Source organism: Dysidea avara, chromosome 10, assembly GCF_963678975.1.
Source record: "Dysidea avara chromosome 10, odDysAvar1.4, whole genome shotgun sequence".
In the NCBI taxonomy this organism is placed as follows: domain Eukaryota; kingdom Metazoa; phylum Porifera; class Demospongiae; order Dictyoceratida; family Dysideidae; genus Dysidea; species Dysidea avara.
The window spans coordinates 22,418,009-22,439,188 of NC_089281.1; the positions used below are offsets into that span (position 1 = coordinate 22,418,009).

The 21,180-nt window shown below is 37.2% G+C and overlaps 3 protein-coding genes across 4 annotated transcripts; 2 read left to right on the top strand and 1 right to left on the bottom strand.

The window, feature by feature from the left end:
- The first annotated feature begins 283 nt into the window (after positions 1-283).
- Positions 284-4,129, top strand: LOC136236249 (non-homologous end-joining factor 1-like). Its single transcript, XM_066026375.1, has 8 exons — positions 284-520; positions 2,064-2,168; positions 2,229-2,309; positions 2,405-2,543; positions 2,625-2,686; positions 3,113-3,224; positions 3,639-3,775; positions 3,829-4,129. The coding sequence occupies exons 1-8, from the start codon at positions 323-325 to the stop codon at positions 3,919-3,921; spliced, it is 927 nt and encodes a 308-aa protein (XP_065882447.1). The 5' UTR covers positions 284-322; the 3' UTR covers positions 3,922-4,129.
- Positions 4,130-9,713: 5,584 nt separating this feature from the next.
- LOC136236455 (ubiquitin-conjugating enzyme E2 Z-like) lies at positions 9,714-18,010 on the bottom strand. Its single transcript, XM_066026608.1, has 7 exons — positions 17,848-18,010; positions 16,765-16,837; positions 13,251-13,438; positions 10,700-10,811; positions 10,167-10,279; positions 9,961-10,051; positions 9,714-9,908 (listed from the first exon to the last, which is right to left on the bottom strand). The coding sequence occupies exons 1-7, from the start codon at positions 17,967-17,969 to the stop codon at positions 9,816-9,818; spliced, it is 792 nt and encodes a 263-aa protein (XP_065882680.1). The 5' UTR covers positions 17,970-18,010; the 3' UTR covers positions 9,714-9,815.
- On the top strand, positions 18,000-19,347 carry LOC136236456 (CREB/ATF bZIP transcription factor-like). 2 transcript variants are annotated; one of them, XM_066026610.1, is made up of 3 exons: positions 18,001-18,175; positions 18,245-18,406; positions 18,467-19,347. In XM_066026610.1, the coding sequence occupies exons 2-3, from the start codon at positions 18,295-18,297 to the stop codon at positions 19,012-19,014; spliced, it is 660 nt and encodes a 219-aa protein (XP_065882682.1). In that variant the 5' UTR covers positions 18,001-18,175; positions 18,245-18,294; the 3' UTR covers positions 19,015-19,347. The 2 variants fall into 2 exon arrangements, with proteins under 2 accessions (XP_065882681.1, XP_065882682.1); XM_066026609.1 differs by having other exon boundaries at positions 18,000-18,175; positions 18,245-19,347.
- Positions 19,348-21,180: the final 1,833 nt, after the last annotated feature.

Below are 21,180 nucleotides of genomic sequence, written 5' to 3' on the forward strand. Positions count from 1 at the left end.
CTGTTGTGTGAAATTCGCATAAGCTGAAGAAATAGGAAGTTAGCACAGCTGTTATAAAGTGGTGCAATTTTTATATCACAGCTTGCTTGGACATAGATGTGTGGTCAACTTGCTTGTACCCAATTGTACATCTATACAGCAGCTCTGCAGCAGTATACATGTATGCATGGATATTCAAGAGAGCACTTTGTAAGGGAGGATGCTGTACATGTGTATGTAAAGATAATCATGGTACTAATAATCATTGGTCCTACGTGAGAGTGCGCCAATAAACAGAGGAATCTGTAGGCGCATCATAAATAATTTTAGGCGTTGGAGCGTCATGGCTACGGCGTGGAGAAGAAATCCACTGCCATCTATTAATACTCAATGCTGGAAGAAATTCAACATTGACAATCAAGATTATTTAATCAGGGCGCTTACCACTGACGATAGCTATGAGATACAACTGTTTGATGTACAGAAATGTATAACGTGGGAAGAGGCGCTATCAAGTCCTACTCTCGTAAGCAGGGTAAAGGTAAGCAGACTGTGCGCTCGAATGTATTGGCATAGTATTATCTTGTTACCATAGTTACATATTTGTATGTGCAGGGGCTCCACTGAAAATCAGTTTTACTGAGTGGATTCCCTGTGTAAATATTACATATAAACCCAGTCACCCACTTACACAGCCAGGCCTTGCCTTACTATAGGGGGATGGTTTAGTACTAAAGAAATGTTGAAGAGCCATGCTGGATCGGGCTCCATAAGCACTTGCTTAGATTACAAGTTAATTGCCAGGAAGTAGGTCACCACCTGTAGGTAGAAATTTTTCATGGGAATAAATTTCTTTAGGTAGAAATTTATTCCCATGAAAATTTCCGTAACCTATTAACATGTACAATCTCGAGCATGGCCTGGCCAAAAGTTGTGGATTTCATGGGAAAAGTGATGGCAAAAGTATTGAGCATTTTATAGCAAAAACTGTAGGATATCTCACAAGTTTGTAGTGTCTTTCTGTGTGTACTTGATTTTATAGTGCCAGCACCCTAGATTTCACATGATCTATAGTTTACATGGATGGAATTAGTAGAAAAATCAACTAGGAAATTCTGTACACAAGTTCACCGAGTGTCATACCTGGTCTGGGATGCAGGATTTTTTTGTTTGTTATTTTTTGGGGAATGACAAGACTTGAAGGTCATATTGAAAATAGCCATTGGGATTGCGAATCTAATAAAATTTACTGAATTTAGTGGAATTCCGCATATCTACAGACATGGTAAGGTCAAAAACGTACGAGAAACCCACTAAATATTGGCTTGGGAAACATGGCGTCTGTTTATATAGGCCTACAGAAACTAGAACAAAGCCATTCTAAACTAAGTTACTCACGTGGCACTATTCTCGAAGCGGCTCTCCTTAACTCTTGTCTTTAAACTGAATGGCCCGCTCTAGGGCAACAACTCTTTGTACAATTCCCTCGAATTACTGAAGTATTATTCATGTACACAATGTTCCAGACCATTTTTTGTGTTTAAACTAATTAGTTTAAGGTGAATTCCCATAATAGTCTTGGTAACGGGTGAATCCCACAATGCATTACGCATTGGGAAAAATGAACTGGGTTCAGAAACTGTGCTGGGCCCACGGATCCGCTGCAGCTACAGCCATGAAAATAAGATGGAGTATTCCTTAGAGGTATGTGAGTAATTAGCAGACAGTTTTTTGTGGGTACCACTATGTAATGTTGTGGGCGCTTTGAAAATACACGAAAATCACTGTGTTTTTACACCATTTTAAGCATTTATGTACTTTTTGGGGCATGTCCCTTTAAAATATTAATGTATTGATTATTAACCAAATAAATTCAATATGTGAATAATTGCTAGCCAACTAGCTAGAGGGTATTTTTATGACTGCATTCACCTGCCACCATGGTATCTCAAATAACAGAGAAGCATCATTGAGCCATCAATCAATATACAGTGACTTGAGAGCATGTTGACAAGCTTGAATGTATATTTGCAAATGACTGGCTACTTATAGTATTATACTATTTGTCTGTTTTTTGATTACAGAAATATAATCCTAACATTGAAGCTCCATTAACTAAGATAATAGAAACCTTGTCACAGTGTTTGGAAGAACAGAAGAGTAACACCCAGTACATTCTAGTCCATGATGTAAGGGAATGAGTTGACTTTAGTAGCATTAGCAAGTTAACTGGTTGTGTTTATTTCCAGGAGATGAAATTAACTGTTCGCACTAAATTATCTGGACTACCATTTGAATGGAGGTTCGTTCTTCGACAAACATCAAATGATGTAAGTGTGTATTGGTAAACTGAGGGTTGGAAGGTTGATAATTTTAAAGTCATTTTATTGTCGTTGATGAGCTATTTCTCTGTCAATTTTTATAGGGTAACTGCTCCATGGTACCTGGATTAATGGCCATGGTTAGTGAGTACCAGAGAAGAAACCAGGAATTGGTAAAGGCTATAAAGAAAAGAGACAAGGAGATCCTTGATTATCGTGGAAGCTATGGACCCCCAAGTCGAAGTATGTGTTTGCACACAAATACTCACATGTGTATGTATATTAAACACATGACAATTAATGTCGTTTTTTATTTTATTATAGAACACTTGGAGACTTCTGCTTTTGATGACAAAACCTTTCTAAATGAGATGATTACTTCCAAGGTCATGTCAATAAAATTACTTCATGGTTTTAGCAAGAGTTCATTACTATATTATGAACTCTTGGTTTTAGTTATGTCAACTGATGGTACTGTGAAACCTATCAAATCAGATCACTCTAGTAATAAAGGTCACATGTGACCCAGTGCTAAAATTGGCCGGACATATTTGGAAAATAGAACCATTGAAATTGTACAATAAATTTGTTAAACAAAAAATGGATACTTGTAGGCCAAATCCTGAAATTGGCCTGAAAATCACCAATGGCCTATTGTTACTCAAGCACTGCATGTTTGAAGGTCCCCTAAGTCTCCTACCTAATGCTGCTGGGGAAAGAAAAAACATTTGAGGGTATCTATTTCTGTGACAAACTCTTATAAGTTTCAGTGTAGAGTCATTCCATACTTCTAATTTTTTTTTGTCATGTAGGAGTTTGAACAGAGTGTAGCTGATAGGGTGACAACGTTTGTTGGGTCCGACTGTCAACAACTGTATCGCGATGTGGAATTGATCCGAGAGTGGTTACACAAACCTCCTGAAGGTTAAAGAAATGTCATATACAATTGAACCTCTACAAAACAAATATTTTGGGACCAACTGATTTTTGTATAAGATTTTTGGAGGCAAAATTGTGGGACCTCAGGAACTGGTAGAGGTTAAATGTACAGTGTCCTTTACACGAAGTATCCTTTACACGAAGTGTCCTTTAAGAGAGGTTCCACTTCATTTACAATGTTGCATGGTGTGGTGATAACTTCTAAAGTCCAATAAAAACAAACCATTATCCATCACACAGCATCACTGTGTGTATATATAATCTCCTGCCACTCCTCACACTATTAGATATAGTACAGGCTTCAAATAATTGTAAGAGGAATTGATGTATTCTTCATGTCAGAGTGACAAATAATGACAACATTTCAGTGATGCTTCACTTCCCATTATTTACATATAGAGCAAGCCATTTCAATGGAGGATGATGCTACATCAGGATCTTGGGCTAATCGCTTACCCGGCTCCCTTCTACCGCCTACAACTTCACCAGTAAAAAGATCTCCAGTCAAATTACCAAAAGATGTCTCCCCTGCTAAGGTGCTATTGTTATAGTGTAACATGTTATATACTAATTGTAAATATTCTACTAGGATGTTGAATTACAACGAAGAGCTGAGCTCAATAAACGTTTAGCTGAAGCAGATGATAAAAAGAAAGCTAAAAAGAAAAAAAAGTTGATATGAAAGTTCTCTATATTTTTAGATGTGTAATTATTTACATATAGAATTATATTCGTGTACAGTGTTTTAGAGTTATATTCAGATACGAAGATATATAATATTGTATTGTACAGACAATGACTTTATTGCAATTGTAATATAAATGTGTTTGTTGCACAATATTTATTAGTGATAAAAATGTTTATACATCAAGCAAGTTTGATGGATCAAATTTGGTAATTTGGTAAAAAATAAGCAAACTGCTACTTTGGTAAACAGGCTTCAGCAGGATCTTATTTAGGTGTCGCATCACCAAATATTTTCCCATCACATCAAGTACACGGTATTGTTTGGTATGGATAACAATCATGTGAGCATGATCATAGAAGAAGGGTTGAATTCATCAGGTTTTATACATACGGATTGGCCTGACTCTCCCATCTTTTTGCTAAAATTTTAATGACTTTGGGATGATCATAACAGGACGATAAATCGAATCTACAAATAATAAAAATTGTACACTTTACATACATAGATTATCTCTTAATATATACTGTTGATTATACGTATAAGAACTCTTGAATATACGTATAAGGTAATGATTGATTGATGGTTGCTATATGAAAATTTCTAATCTACCAAGATACACATCAGTGATAATGTTTTGTTTGACTATGTATGCATTACACAAATGAGCTGTTTAGTCAATACTTTTGATTTTGAGAAACTGTCATCCAGGATATAAATTAAAATCCAGCACATGACGCTATTATTTTTATATCAGTAACAAATTAAGCGTATGAAAGACGTCTTGGCCACCTCTCTAAATACACAATACGATGTATTATGTAGCTGTGTGCGTGTGTGTGTGTATGATGTGTGCACGCTTGTCAGTAGTGTCTGTCTGTATGATGTGTGAACGCTTGTCAGTAGTGTGTCTGTATGATGTGTGCATGCTTGTCAGTAGTGTCTGTCTGTATGATGTGTGAACGCTTGTCAGTAGTGTGTCTGTATGATGTGTGCATGCTTGTCAGTAGTGTCTGTCTGTAGTTGTGTGCGTGAGTGCTTTTCAGTAGTGGAGTGTGTGTGTGTGTGTGTGTGTGTGTGTGTGTGTGTGTGTGTGTGTGTGTGTGTGTGTGTGTGTGTGTGTGTGTGTGTGTGTGTGTGTGTGTGTGTGTGTGTGTGTGTGTGAGTGAGTGAGTGAGTGAGTGAGTGAGTGAGTGAGTGAGTGAGTGAGTGAGTGAGTGAGTGAGTGAGTGAGTGAGTGAGTGAGTGAGTGAGTGAGTGAGTGAGTGAGTGAGTGAGTGAGTGAGTGAGTGAGTGAGTGAGTGAGTGAGTGAGTGAGTGAGTGAGTGAGTGAGTGAGTGAGTGAGTGAGTGAGTGAGTGAGAGAGAGGCAGCAAAATCTCTTTGTGGGGCCAGCTAACATAACTGGTGCACAGTATTTCTCTTTGTGTGCATGGTGTTCGGGTGTCAGCACCCACACAAAGTACTGTGTTGTGGTTTTGCAAGCCCTCAGTGTGTTTCTTTAATTTACAAGCGTTTTGCAGAATGCTGCAGCTGGTTGTTTTACCATCGTCGGTCCTGGTTTTATATTGGTTGCTGGAATGTGTGCTCCCTTGTTGAGGCTTAGACAGTGTTCTATTGCTACTGCATCTGTGAGGGGAGGTTTTTGCCTGGTGGAGATGATCCTGTGCTGAAAAATGAGAGGGTTGGTATTGTGTTGTAGCCTGGAGGAATTTTGGTGAATGTTGGAAGTTAGAATTGTGTATGCACCCCAGTGCTGTGTAGCTATTGCAGAGGCAGAAGGGTATACTTAAACAGGGCATCTATTTGTCCATGGCTAGCTCCCACCTACCATTCACTACAAATTTGTGCTGTACTATAATATATCAACTCAGTGTGTGAAGATGACCTATTGATTAATGAGAATGTTATTGAGAAAATTGCTCCCCTGTGGGAAAAGGATATATATGTCTGTTGTAGATGTTTTGCATGGTGACTTTTGCAACAGATGGGAACAACAAACTGACTCGGTTTTGAGCATATCTGGCCAGTGTACAGGGGTGGATCCGGAGGAGGGGCTTTGGGGGCTGAACAGCCCCCCCCCCCCCTTCACTTTTATAGGCTTTACTTGATTAATATGATGAGGATTTATAACATTTTTAAGCATAATTATATGATCACTAATAATACAAATACTCATAAACCACCTTATAAACATCTTTCCAAAACATCTTTCCAAAGTCACCTAACTACTCTAATAAAACATTCAGCAGATACATAACAGTTTGGTTCTGCTATGGAATTTATCCATATCTGTCTGCACCTATACATACAATGAAGTGCATTGATCTGTTTAAACTTGATTCATCTACTTGTGTAGTTATTACACCTCCAGGGTCCTCTACCCAAGAGATTAGTACCTTGAGTTAGCCCGGCCCATTTTAGGAACCCCAGATTCGCCCCTGGTGTAGAATTTGGCTGATTTCTTGCTTTCTTCTGTTGTTTATAGTGATTTGGCTGATTCCCCTTCCTTGGATGATATCAGAAATGCACTGGCAACACTGTGTTTAATTGCAGTAGCTAAATAAGGCTGGAGGAATCCTGCCAAGGCTAGTTCTGATGAGTTGCTGAAGTACCTGCTTATAGTGTTTGGGATGTTGGGAGTGTTCCCCAGGAGTGGAGAGATGCATCTTTATCTAAGAAGGGAGAATTGTCTTTTGTGACAATTGGCGTGGGATCAGTCTGCTTGGTGAAATTTTGCTAAGAGTATCCACAGCACTGTTGGTGTGTGCTAAAAAACGTGTTGGTACATCTACAGTTACAGCAAAAACCACACTATGAATCAGCCACTTTCTTCTACACAAGTCTGATACAGAAGGCCATTGAACATGATTCCAAAGCATTACTCCTGGTTGTGGATTTAAGGAAGTCATATCTATCCAGAGAAATTAGCACATACAATTTCTACTTTGGTATGGTGCTAGAACATTAATTTTACTATCTAATCCATAAACTTAGTTTCTTTTTGTTGTTCTTGTTTTTTTTTTTTTTTTCTGTAGCCAAGTTGCTTTGTGTTGTCCTATAAAATTGTCCTTGTAGCTGTACGTGCTTTACATGTCTTTTTGTTACTCCAACAAGGAAGAACAGTTTGCTGATTAATTGTTGAGAGGTTAAACCAAGAGTACATAATAAAAATATGTAGCTACTCTTGTGATAATAATCAATCAATTTAATCAATCAATCAAGCTATGTGTAATTAAGTACCATATACAGTAGTGGGAAATTTTAGAGGGATGAAACTTTCGCGAAACTGTGTAAACTACGATTTTCACATTTTTTTAATTTACAAAAGTCTAGGAAACGGTTTTGGTAAGGCAATAGCTATGTGTATAAACTTAAAACATTTCACGATTATATTTTCACGAAGTTATCATTGCTTGCAAAATTCGTGAAAGTTTCATCCCTTGAAAATTTCTGGCTATACGGTAAGGTGTTCCTGAGAAGTTAGTAAACTTGACTAAGTCTTTTCATAAAAATAATGGACTGAGTCTCTTGTCCCAACATTGTTCATCCTGACTTTTTTTAACATAGTGATCCAGTGCCGCTGTAATTGCTATCATAGCAACAGTGTGATAGTTTGTCCCATCTGTCATCAAACATTTAAGTGACACCAGGACATGTCAAGGCACAAGTTATCTACATCCTGGAAATGGTGGTAGTGTTTAATTGATTCTGTCTGCGAAAGACAAGGTGGCCTGTAATCCAGTGTGTGTTCGTGTATAGTTTGCATGGGTAGCAGTTTGTTTTGTCCTTCTAGACTATTACACACTGCTACCCTGATGAATCAATGGTAGGTGTGTACATCACCAGGGTTACATTCCTGTGAATGAAAAACAAACTTGTAACATTTATATGGTTAGTAATATCTAGAATTACTGTGTTACAAATTGATGTACTGTTAAATTTAAATTCTGGTATTGTATATACAAATGCTTCTACATTATCTGTAAGGAAAATGTACACATTTACACTATTGTTAACACCTTATTGAAGTAAGTACATAGTCTTCATTCAACTAAACCAGCACACATGTACACCACTCATGCACACAGAGTACCTGCTGGTTCAGCATATCGGACTGTATGGATAGTAGTACCCCTGTAGCATCTGTGCTGGTGCCCAGTCCATATGGGACCCTAGTGGTACTGTAATATATGCCATCCTGGTGCGGCAATACACAAAGATCATACAACACATTCAGGAGGATATAGCTAAAATAAGTACCGATCAATCCCACTGATGGTTTGACTTCAGAATACACATGTACACTGAATTGTTCTGCATTCAACAGTTTTAGGACTCCCTGCTACACAAGCTTGTAGTAGCCTTCTTTTGCAGGTCCCTATAGGGATAGTGACTCAATAATATTATTGGTGACTGATAAAAAAGATTTCTTAATGAATGTACAAAAATGGATAAGCAGCCACCACACACAGTAAAGAACACTGCTGAAAATTAAAAGAGTCTCCAGGGAGCCTAGAGTGTCTACATGTGATGAAACAGTAGCCACTATGCACTCCAACCATCAGATGTTTCAGGATCAGTTGCTCTAGCTGGAGTTCCACTGTTGTGTTATTTCATGTTCCTGGTGAAAATGTTTTTTAGAGCCTAAGATTGCAAGCAGCTGCTCGTTTTCTATTACTATTCTATTACTATTTAGCTAATGGCCTAAGGCACAAATTAATACAAGAACAAGCACCACCTGGACAATGTATCTAGACTCAGTTGTTCAACACGCTGGTCTTTATATACCTTCACATACAAATCTGACATCTTTTGTTTTAAAATTTAATTGTGATATTATACTTTGCAGTTTTTACTGCTGAATATCTTTAATACACAGCATCCAGTAGTTGATTTATGCTGGCATTATATGTAACTGACCAGTGTACTTAACCATGTGAGGAATGATCTTCATCAATGATCATTTATAGTATAACAGTGGTGTTGGGTAGACACAGTTCAACTTTACTACGTCGTAGCAGTTCAGTAATTAGTCATCACAGCTGCACTAGAGCTGTTTCCATGAATCAAAACCAACCCAAGGGTAAATAGGAACAGAATATCACAAGTTTAAAATTTGGAGCTAAAGTATGCATTTGTAAATCTTGTAGTTTTTGAACACATTATGGCACAGTAGCTACATTACTGCTTGTACTTGTTTTCTCCACTTCTGGTATAGTGTCACCAATATGGCCCACTGGGTTGGTCATCTGTATGTACATGCATTTGAGATTCTCACAAGTACTCCAAGTTCTTAATCCTACTGTAGCTAAGGGGGAGCTCTCCAAACCCCTTTTTGGGTTTATTATTCCATAATGTACATGTCTCAGCATGTGCAGAGAGATGGAAATGGAAGGGAGGCCAGTATAGTATATATATTTTTAAACTGTAGCTACTATTAAGGCATTTGAAGTATTAGGTGCCCATCCAAGAATACAATTATAGAGGCAACACTTTGGAATATTGAGTGATAATTGTGTAACCATCTAATTATCCTAATAATAATGTGATGTCATGAACCACACTATTGCATTGCTGCATTGATTATAATACAATATCTTGCTATTAGGAAAAAAAAGAGTTCAGTTAGTATTAAGACAGCATAAAGGTAATGGTAAGTAATTTAGAACCTCCTCTATGTATGCTATGTGTGTGTTGATATTCAGGTACATATAATTATTTTGTTTACTTATTACGACGGTTGTACTGTTCTCGGGTATTCAAGATAAATACCAATTGATCATCCAATCCTGAAAATTCATTGTAATCTTAATGCTTAAAATTGTTTACATACATTTACGAAAAAAAAAAAACATTAAATAATCAATTTATCACTAATTAAAAATATTGTCATGTGCTGGATTTTAATTTACTATGTAAAGCACGTAGCCTGGATGACAGTTTCTCAAAATCAAAAGTACCTCTGTTCTGACCGAATGGATCCTATGTGTAATGTAAACAAAATGTCATCACTGATGTATATGATTTAACTGACCCGCATTGTGTGTCCTTGTAGACTAGAATTTTTCGTACAGGTATCCAAGTAACCATCATAAAATCCCGTGAAAGATGTCTTGGCCACTTCTCTAAACATAGTGTGATAAAAAAAATTGTAAAAAAAATTGTGTGCGTGTGCGTGTGTGTGTGTGTGTGTGTGTGTGTGTGTGTGTGTGTGTGTGTGTGTGTGTGTGCATAACTTACAATAGTTTGGGTGGCAGTTTGTTATGTCCCTCTAGACTATTACACACTGCTACCCTGAGTGTCTCATGAGTAATGATGTTGTTGTAGGCTTTTACATCACCAGGGTTACGTTCCTATGAATGAAAAATGAAATTGTACCATATATGTAAATGGTCCAGGAATATCAAGAATTACTGTGTTACAAATTATGTACTGAAATCAAGAAAGTGTCATTGTACATGTGTACACAGTTACACCATTGTTAACACCCTATTGAAGTGGAGTAAGTACATAGCCTTTATTCTGTATTACATGTAATAGCTAAAAAGGAGAGTGGATTTTTCTCAAGAGAGAAATAACAATTTAACCAACCAGATGATCAGTGATGACAACAAAGGTATCTAGAGCAGAAATGTGCACATTAAAAGTTCAGCAAAACAGGGTGTAACACTATGCACCCAAATGGAGTTATAAAATGTTGTTGAGGACTCAGCTTAATGTGTACATACTTAAGTCAACATACATACACCCCATTCACACACACATAAGAGTACCTGTTCACAACCTGGTTCATTATGATATGGTTTCTCATTCATAATAGACTGTATGGATAGTAGTACTCCTTGTAATGTCTGTGCTGGTGTCCATATGGGACCATACCAAGTCCTAGTAGTGGCACATGTATTGTGTAATATATTATGATGATATACACTGCACACATCCAATACATGCAATAATACAGCGTCTTGCATTACGTATACATCAATAAAAAGTCCAGGCCATATGATATGGGTGAGCACCTAAAATCGTGCCTTGTAATGTCTACGTGCATGTACACTGTTTAAGGTCATACAATCTTCAATTCCTGTGAATAAGGTGTAACAGTTTGGTCGTGCAATGTCAAAAAAGGATTACAGGCTCATTTGCCTTCTGTGTATACCCTCCAGTGCCTAACTGATAATAACAATAACAACTTGAGATGTTTCATCAGAAGGACTAGGTGGATGCAGCTCAACAAGCAAAGCAATAACAATGGTATACCACAAAAAAGTATTTGATACTGCAATGTAAACATAGGAAACCTTTTTTTGTTTTTGTTGGTATTCCATAACACCATCTTGATAACATACTGAAGCACTTCATCAAATTTTACTCGTCAAATCCATGTCTGATTCATCACATTGAACTTTACAGAATCAATTTGAAAGCAGAAATGTCTTTTAAATTGCCAGTGAAACAAATACGCATGCACAAAAATAACCAATCACTCGCAAGTATCTGGTTTTGTAAGGGGATACCTAATTGCTCCACCCCTTTAACAGCATATTTACAGAAAGTCTGCAAATTGCAGGTTTGCTATTCTACAATTTGTGGACAAACTTCATTGAAGTCTTGCATGGTGTTGGTACTTGCTGCTTGTAGCCTTGTACCTGTACTTGTATTACTACAAACTTTGGTTTTCAGATGTAACCCAAAAGTTTGATATAGACATTAGAGGCTGTGAACTACTAACTTATGTACATGTTGAGCAGAGCCCTAAAAATCATTTCACAGGATGGAATTACACAATTTCTTGAAATTTGGCTGATTTGTAGCACTGCTTGACCCACTACAGATATTTCAAAATCTTTTATGACCAATCACAGTTTCCACCATGTGGGAAGCCATAAAATCCAGTCTGTTAAAGTGGAGCCACACTTCTGCTCTTTACACCTTTACTGTCATCACTAGTCATCCAGTGGCTGAAACGCTATTTCTTTTGAGCCACTTTTTTTCTGAGAGCTCAGTTCAATGTGTACATACTATAACACATTAGAATGCTTTCCAGCACACAAAAAAAGAATACCAGAGAGCAGACAATTTACCAGTTTAGAGGTGATGGGTACCTGATGATAATGACAACTAAGTTGTCAAAGAATAGACTATAGTTTGTAGATGTGTAAAAAAGCTAGGGCTTTGCAAAACAACTACTCTGTGGTGTTTGTAAACCTACATGGGGGCAGTGACATGTCAGCACACTAAATTGAAAAACAACGAAAAAGTCCACTTTATATAAATGATTGTAGATCATACTTAAAGTTGTCCAGCACACAGGTGGATCTAGGAGACACTGTTAACGTGGGCATAGGAGACCTGAAGGGGTAAGGAGCTTTTCAAGTTATTCTTTCTCATGATTGAGGTTGGCATGGTTAGATGCATGAAGCACACTTGCATTCAAAGATTCTAGTTAGATGTCGAAAAAAAATTAAGATTCAATTTTTATGGTTCATTTTGGCTTTGAATTAATTCATTAGTGAAATCAACTTTTGATAATTGTGTGTACTATGTGTTTATTGAGGTAGCTAGCATCATCACAATACACAATAAAAATAATAGAGTATGTTGTGACTGCTCTATTAGAGAATTTCGAACTTCAATTCACAGTGTGTAGCCTGTACATAGCTATGATGTTTTTGTTTTATACATATAAATACCCAATAGTTTTCTGTATTTCAATAGAGCATGAACTCCTGATCTGTCAGTCTGTTTTGGTGTGAATGTAATCTGGGGGGCAAGGGAGAATAGTTGGGGAGGAGGGGTTGCTTGATCATAGTAAACTGAAATTACATAACAATTTTAGTCACACGATATGTACACACGTGTTATACCAAGAGTTCATAATATATATACATTGAGGAGACCTGCTCGCATATACCCCTGTAGAATAGTGAATTGTAAAGTAATGACGTTGACAAAGGCGTCGTGGATTATGAGCAACTGTAAAAGTGTGTAAGAATCATTAGCACTGTGCCACACTCGCAATGCTCAGGACAGCTGTATTCATGAATGGCCAATCCAGTATGAAGGCATGCTTGTACTACAGTGAGCTCGAGTTAGTTCGGTTGCTAGCAATGTTAGGCACATGTTCAATTGATATTATGTTGTATCGCAAGTTTTTTTTTTTACAAAAGAACAGTTTTAAAGGTAGGTTTTTGGTGTGTGTTCTATTAGAGTTAGTCGTTCATGTAAATAGCTCATGGTAGTTGCGCACCCTACTTTCCTTGGCTGCACGACTCACTACCATGAGTCTTGATATATATGTTATGAAGTCTTAGTAATACTCACCCTAGAATACTTAGACAGACTTTGCCATTTTGGTACAAGTTGGGATTAAACCGTACTGCACCCCCTCCAGTAGTAAGTAACTTCACTCTTGGAGATTGGTAGGGATAGTTTGGAGGAAAACGGAGTAGAAAATGAAAGAAACCTCCTTCATAAGGAGTATCGAAAGGACCAATAATCAAAATATCTAACTACAAAAATAGAAATACATAATATTATGCTAAGGGAAACATGTACATTATAACATTCAAATGTTGCAAAATTATTGAGTTTGTAAGCAACAACCCTTTCAACAACCAAATTGGCTTTCACACATGCCTCGTACTGCTAAAGGTTTCACTATTACCATATTATGTAATCAGAGTCTGAACTACATATAGGTTAACAATACGACTCATACATGCTTCAAACTTCAAGGGACTAGCTATAGTACGTAGCATACCTGCCACCTCAGCATTAAGCTTATTTGTAACTACATGCCATAGGCATACTAACTAACTAGACAGATGCCATAAACATCATGGGGGCAAGCCTGAAGTTTATATTATTGTTATGTATGTACAGTATATTATCATTGGAATTGCTTCTAATGTGTAGGTAATAAAGAAGGTAGAAAGGAGAGCAATTCTTAGCGTACATTGTACAATGACCATACTTATGCAACCCTGCACACAGCACATTCAGATATTGACATCTATGCAACTATTCCTCAATTGCTACTTGCAGTCTAGCAGCTGCTTGACAAAGTTGCAGAAGTTTCATTTTAATATTATGATAAGTAAGAAAAGCTGTGAATGAACATTCTCTTCACAGTCTTATATTTGTTGTATAGGATGGCGGTGTTCAGTTTCAATTGCACGTCTCCTTCACATATATTTGTGGTTTCTCCATCTTCTTTCATCTCTCTAGCTGTTCTGGTGTTTCAGCATCCCTATGTATTCTAAACAGCTCCCTCCTTCATGCAAGCCTACGTTTTATGATCATCCACTCATAAACGTCAAGGCTGAAGTGAGGTGTTCACACATACATCCAACATAGTCTCAGTAATCTACGCTGTTAACTTCGTCATGGCACTAACGATGACAAGTACAAATAAGGAAGCCCAGTGATCTATGCTGGTAATTTCATCCATGGCATTGATGATGACAAGAAGTCTCGGGATACTACTGCAGCTTTTTGTGACACTTAATAACCTGTAAGGTTTGTTTTCATATTAAACTAAGTTAACTTGCTGTGCGATATGTGATGATACAATCTCTCGCTAGGGCTCGCTCCAATAATTTTGCATGCAGTGACTGTTCTATTAAAATATTTGACTGTTCTATTAAGAGTACACTTGAAGGATCAAATAAGGTGTACCTGATGATAACTTCATGTACTATACAATATACAAGTTAAAGGAGCATATTTAGCAGTTTTTAAATAAGTTGCATTGAGAGCGATAAAAACCATACCACTAGATGACAGGTCATGTGCTGTTGTATTCTATACACTTTGCAATATGTGGCAGGAGAGTGAATAAAAACAGTACTTGTTATAAGCTAGCTACAACCAGTATGGAATAACCAAGCTAAAGGACTGATGGTCGTCTGCCAATAAATCCACATACAGTGTTGCCACAATGTAGTATATACAGCCAGTGTTGGAATCATGTAATAATTCTATAATTGTCGGTTGAAATTGCCACAGTGCATACATATATATATATATGGCACCAAAACACATAGTAAAAACATCTATAGAAACTTAGGACAGTAATCTCTTCTGTCTAATTGTGCAACAGTCAAAAAGTTCTTACATACTGGAAACAGTGACAAAAAAAGGTTTAAGTACTATACATAGACCTTTTTATAGCCAATGATACTGGAAGGGTTCCACCAAGCATTGCTTGCATCGCTGACACTTGTATAGTGAAAGATCGATGACATAAACTACAATTTGTGTATTACAATACTTATCAGTTACCAATTAAGTATTAGGGTCAAATATATTGCCTTACTTTAGATTATAAGACAAGTATAAGAAAAAATTTGGAATTTTAAATTAGATTAGGGACAATGTCAATAAAAAGTACTGAAACAAGCTGGATGATACGTAATGTCCAAATACTGTAAAACAATAAGAAGTGAATATCCCTACTGTGCATTGAGTATAGCACAGTAGGGATATTAATTTCTTATTGTTTTACAGTATTTGGACATTACGTACTACTCTGATCCAGCTTGTTTCAGTACTTTTTATTGCAGCAATATACATTGTCCCTAATCTAATTTAAAATTCCAAATTTTTTCTTATACTTGTTTGTGAAGTTTTTTTTGCAAGCTCATGACCACTAAATATCTGCTGAGTTAATCACAGCACTATTATACTAGATTATGACTCATACAATGACAACTGATCAGTGGGAGTGGCTCTACATAAGCCTGCAGACAATAATGGATGTGGATTTGTGCATACCTACGGATTGATGAATGGGCGTGGCTACAACATGTCTACAGACATTAATTTACGTAAGTGGGAGTGGATTTGTGCATACCTACACACTGATGAATGGACGTGGCTACCATATGTCTACAGTTTGTAATTTACGTAAGTGGGCGTGGTTCATGAAAGAAGCAGAGCTACGCTATGTCGTGTAGTAACACGTCCACATTTAATTTAGCACGTGGGGTCAGACCCGGTGTAAAGCAGGACCTGGCTCGATTTAACATTGTTACTAAATAAACTATATTTATCGACTTACACATTGCAATATAGTTCGCCATGAGTTGCTCTCTCTGATCGATATCAACAGCGAGTCATGTACGCGTGTGTATTTGGTGCAACTGGCGACCACGTGTATTCGAATAGTTTGATGCAATATACACTGGTATAGAAGCCGTACTGTAGTCTATTAACACTCAGCGGTAGAACCTTGACTGATGGCCATGGTAAAGAAGGATAAAAGGTAAGACAATAGCGCAAGCATTGTATGCTTATCAATATACCAAAGGTTTTTTCTTAAGCGAATTAGAAACGTTTCTGCAAAAAAATTAGGGCTGTAGCTGTAGCCACTTTTCTGCTACGCTTGACTGAAGGCATCAGGCGGGCAGGTGGGCAGGCAGGCAGGCAGTAGAAAATTCTGTTGAATAATATTTTTTCTAAATTCTGTAGCAACTTGACGCAAACGTTTCGGGTCGATCTGAAGACACTTTTGGGCTTGGTTTTACCCAACCAATACTGTCATGTTGTTGTGAGGAAAAATCGTGGCAGGTTTTTGGGTTATATTATATCACAGATCGTCCCCACACCTTCGATGTCCCTAATATACAGTACTATCGTACTGTATGATAAGCAACCAACTTCCTCAGATATATCGTCACCATGACTTTACCATATACTGTACATACAAATTTTCAAGGATGAAATTTTTTACAGCAAAGCAACCACAAAATTTCGTAAAACAAAATTATATCCCTTGAAAATTTGTACCTGATGACCTACAGCATATATCTTACACACAGTATAAATATCATACCTTAGTAATATTGTCCTCATCAGGAACTACACAAATCCCAGGTAAAGGATTCTGCAAGATCTTTGACAAATCACTAAAAAAATAAGCATACGTGTCCTATTACCATCACAGGTGCAGCAGCTTATGGCTAGTCACATAGACTTACAAAGCAATGTGTAAGATTTCATAATGATCACATAGAGTGGGAGTTGTGGAGGAGAATAACTAGCTAATCTTTCAACACTCCGACACACATTCAACTACAAGGCAATACTGGTATCACTTTAAATATGAATTCTTACTTTAAGAAGACAGGAGCCAAAGATAGCAAAATACCTGGTGAATTATTGGAAGCTCTGACAACTATGTGATCGCAAATACATATATATATATATATATATATATATATATATTTACCAACAGATGGTATGAAGCCATAGCTTTGTGTACTATTGGCTTCCATTAAATTTTGTTAGTCTCGTGTGTACTACCAGTATCCACTAGATTCTACAGACTACAATTAAGTGTGATTATCTGTAAATGCCATCCCACCAGGGGCATGTTTAAAGCCTGTGAATACAGGGAGTCAGAAACATGTAACAAACTCTGAACACAACAAAAAATCCGATTACGGTAACTTACTACAGCGTTCATGATAAATAGCCCTCAACTGTACATTTGGCCTGGACGTGTTGCAAAGAAACTGGCAGTTTTCTTTAACAAATGTTTAATATTAAACCAATAACTAATGCACCTATCAATGTTAAGCCCCACTACCCCCCTCCCGGGCTTACTAGGGTATTATTGGGGGATTTTGACCTGATTTGATCTGAAACTCTGCTCCACTAGTGGGGCATTTGACCGCTCGAAGGTTTAGGCATTTGTTTTAACTTGCAAGCTAAAGGAATTGACCTGTTTCCTAAAGTGCCTAACAGCCATACTACATGGAGATTTGACCACTAGTTGCTCCCCCATGGGTGGAGAATTTGATTTTTCAAAAAGTCAAATCCCCACCATTTCCCCCACTACGCCCGGGAGGGGGTAGGTGGGGGATAACATTGATAGGTGCATAAATCAAATCAACTATTATTATATATTTCCTACCTTTGTATTCTAGTGGTACAGATTTGGGTTGGCTTTTCTTTGTCCCAGTCAGAGGATTGCAGTGGGTCCCAAGCTGCGTTCAGTTGCTTCACATTGGCTGTAGACCCCGCACCGCCAGCCATTGTGTTATTCCTTTTAAAGCCTTCCAAATCACGTGATTACACTTCAAAACGTGTTGAAAACGTTTGGGTGACGTTGTAACTTTTTTTGCTTAGGTTGTTTCTTGTTCGGCTCGTAGGACTTTTTTTATTTCGAATTATTTTGTCAAATAGTGGTTTTAGGACCATATTTTGTAGGTTTAAAGATACCCTGGCTAATTCTGAATCAGGTGCGTATCGTCCAGGGTTGTTTAGCATGAATTTCGACAGTTTGGATGTGTTTGATTTTTCGTTCACAGGGGGCCTAGACGACTTTTGGTCGAGTGCTAATGATGCCATCGAGAACGAGATGAATGGAGTTATTGGTGACTCTTCAGCCAGTCCCGTAAGCAGCTCTGGTTCGGAAGAACGACCCGGCTCATGCGAGGTGAACTACCAACTGCTGCCACATTATCAACAAGGTGATGAACCGCTAACGTCAATATTTTCAGATGATTTTCCTTTGCTTGATGTGGTGTTAGGCGATGATACGTTGCGGATGAAAAATCAACCGCAGCGTCAGCAGCGTCCAATTACCGAACCACAGTCGGATGATACAAAGATGTCAAGTGTGAAAGAAGACGCTGGCTTGAGTGATTTTGAGAAAAGCCGCCGAAATGCTATTGCTGCTAAGAAGAATAGAGAGCGAAAGAAGGCTCAGATGGCTGCTTTGGAAAAAGAAGTAGAAAGCCTTACTGAGGAAAATTCCAAATACAAGAAACGCTGTTCAACCCTTGAGAATGCAGTACTGACTTTAAACAAAGAGGTTGAGTACTACAAAACAGTACTAGCCAATGACAGTGTCTTGGCAAAGCTATTACATAACATTCCTAATGTTCAAGGTGTCAGACTGTCAAGTTCCCTTGGCAAGCGACCAAATGGCTCAGGCACTTCAACACCATCAAAAATTCCTAAACTAAATGGCTCAACCAGTGGCGGGGTCTGTTTACATGTTTCCAAGGATTCAGTATCACTAGAACTCTGTGCCCATTGCAGCAGTTTAGCAGGTGCTTCATCAACCAGTAAATAAAACTTATCCGGATCAAAATTTACAATGAACAGGAAAGTTGATATTTTATGTATAATTTGGTGGTGGGATGGGTATTTTAACACTTGACTCAACTTTATGCATACACATCATGCAATTTGTAATGTGTATGTAGAATTGTATATTCCGTTTTGTTTCTTTTTGCTTAGCTGCCAGTCTGAAGAGAATGGTATCTTGTTCTGGTGGTAATTCCGTGTTATTGTGTATGTGTTGTATGGAAGAAATTAAATAGTAATGTATTTATTTTATGGTGTATCATTTCATTGTGTATATCAGTTCATTTCTTTATCACAAACTATTTATTGAAAGCATTAATTATGTTATGCTGTGGAATGTTGATAGCACAAAACCAGTTCACAATAATGGTGTTGGTGTTTGTAAGTGCGAAGGGATGTTTTGTGTAGTATAGATACTGCTGTGAAATTTGTGTATTGTGTAGTACCACTGCTTGGTGGTATAGTAATAATTATTTTAAAATTCTACGTAATGTTCACTGGACCTGTAGCTACTAAAAGATCAATGGTGGATAGTTACTACTTGATGGAGTTCAGAAATGGTCCAATAATAGTGTGTTCTATTTAATGCTTTACAAATGTGAGTTGGTATATATATTATATTTTTTAAGGTATGTAATTCTTGGCGAATGCTTACTGCATCATTTTTATTATGGATGACACTGCCTGCATGTTTATTTGACCATTTTCACATTTGCAATTTGATGCCATGCTTCGATATAAACTACCATATAGTCACATAAATGTTCATTGTAAATATCAAAATAAGTACAATTAGTACAACAGCAATTTTAAGCTTGTCATTGAAGCCCTATTTACTTGCAGGTTCATTTGCCTCATACTTGTGTCAGTCATGATATAACTTGCAGTATCTGTTACAAGTGAAAGGTACTGTAAAAAGTGTACCCAAGTGGATATGTAGTTGGGCATTAAATAGAATATTGGCACAGCCTAAAATTCTGATTGACAAATCATTCAAACAGACAAAACTCCTCCCCTTCCTCGATCAATTCTCACAATGTTTAGTGATATTATCACACTGGTAACATTACCTAGTTGTATGCTTTGCTTAGTAGTGTTGTATATCCAAAGTTACTAGTATGCATGTAGACCTGGATTTATTTTTTTTGTCTTAAGATGCTCTCCATTACAAATAGAAAGTAACAGGCTATGTGTGGCTTTCCAATGGAAAGATTGACTAGTCTTAGGTGTCAAGAATAAATAGATTTTGAAATATTTTAGTGGGTCAAGCAGTACTACAAATGAGTAAAATTTCAACAACTGGTGTAGATCAATCCTTAATGGCTCAACTCAACATGTACATACTATAACTGCAAACACTTAGAACACTTAATGTTGTAGCTATCTCAAAGACTAATTAAAGTGTATTCGAAATTGACATGTGTTGAAGCTATGACCCTAAACTTAGATGGTTACTTTTACCAATCATTGCCATGTGTAACAACAAAATTATCAAATGACAAGCCTGCAACTGTACCAAGTATCATGAGCCCACTATTGCCAAACACTTGCTATAGTTGGTTTTGTGTCAGTTTGTGATTTATTTTTATTTTAGAAATACACCTTGATTTGAAATAACCACAACTTAGCAAGGCAACATATTCTGGTTCTCAAAATTGAAGGGTTAACCTGGTAGTGGTTAAAATGCCGAATGTGTTGAAATGCTGTTTAAACAGGTGTCCAGAGTTTGAGCATGCATGGAACATTATACGTACTTGAATTTTAAGGTGTAGCTCCATAACACGTTGTATTTATGATGAAACTAGCATGACTAATAGACCATGTACTAGGCTTTACCATCATACCAAGAGTCGCACTATTATCAGAGTTGGGGTTGTTACACTAAAAATGTAACTAGTTACATATTACTCGTTACTTTTACGTGATGTAGCGTGCTACAGTTACATATTACTGAAAAAAGTAACGAGTTACATATTACTCACTACTCTGAACTAGTAATAATATTACATTTGTTCATTATAAACTATAAAATAAGCCCAACCTTTTAAATACAAGTTACCAGCCTACAAGTGACACGAGTGAGACACGTGTTTCTCTGGTGTAGTTCAGCCACAAATACATACTTTGTTGTATCTTGGTGTCAAGCCTACAC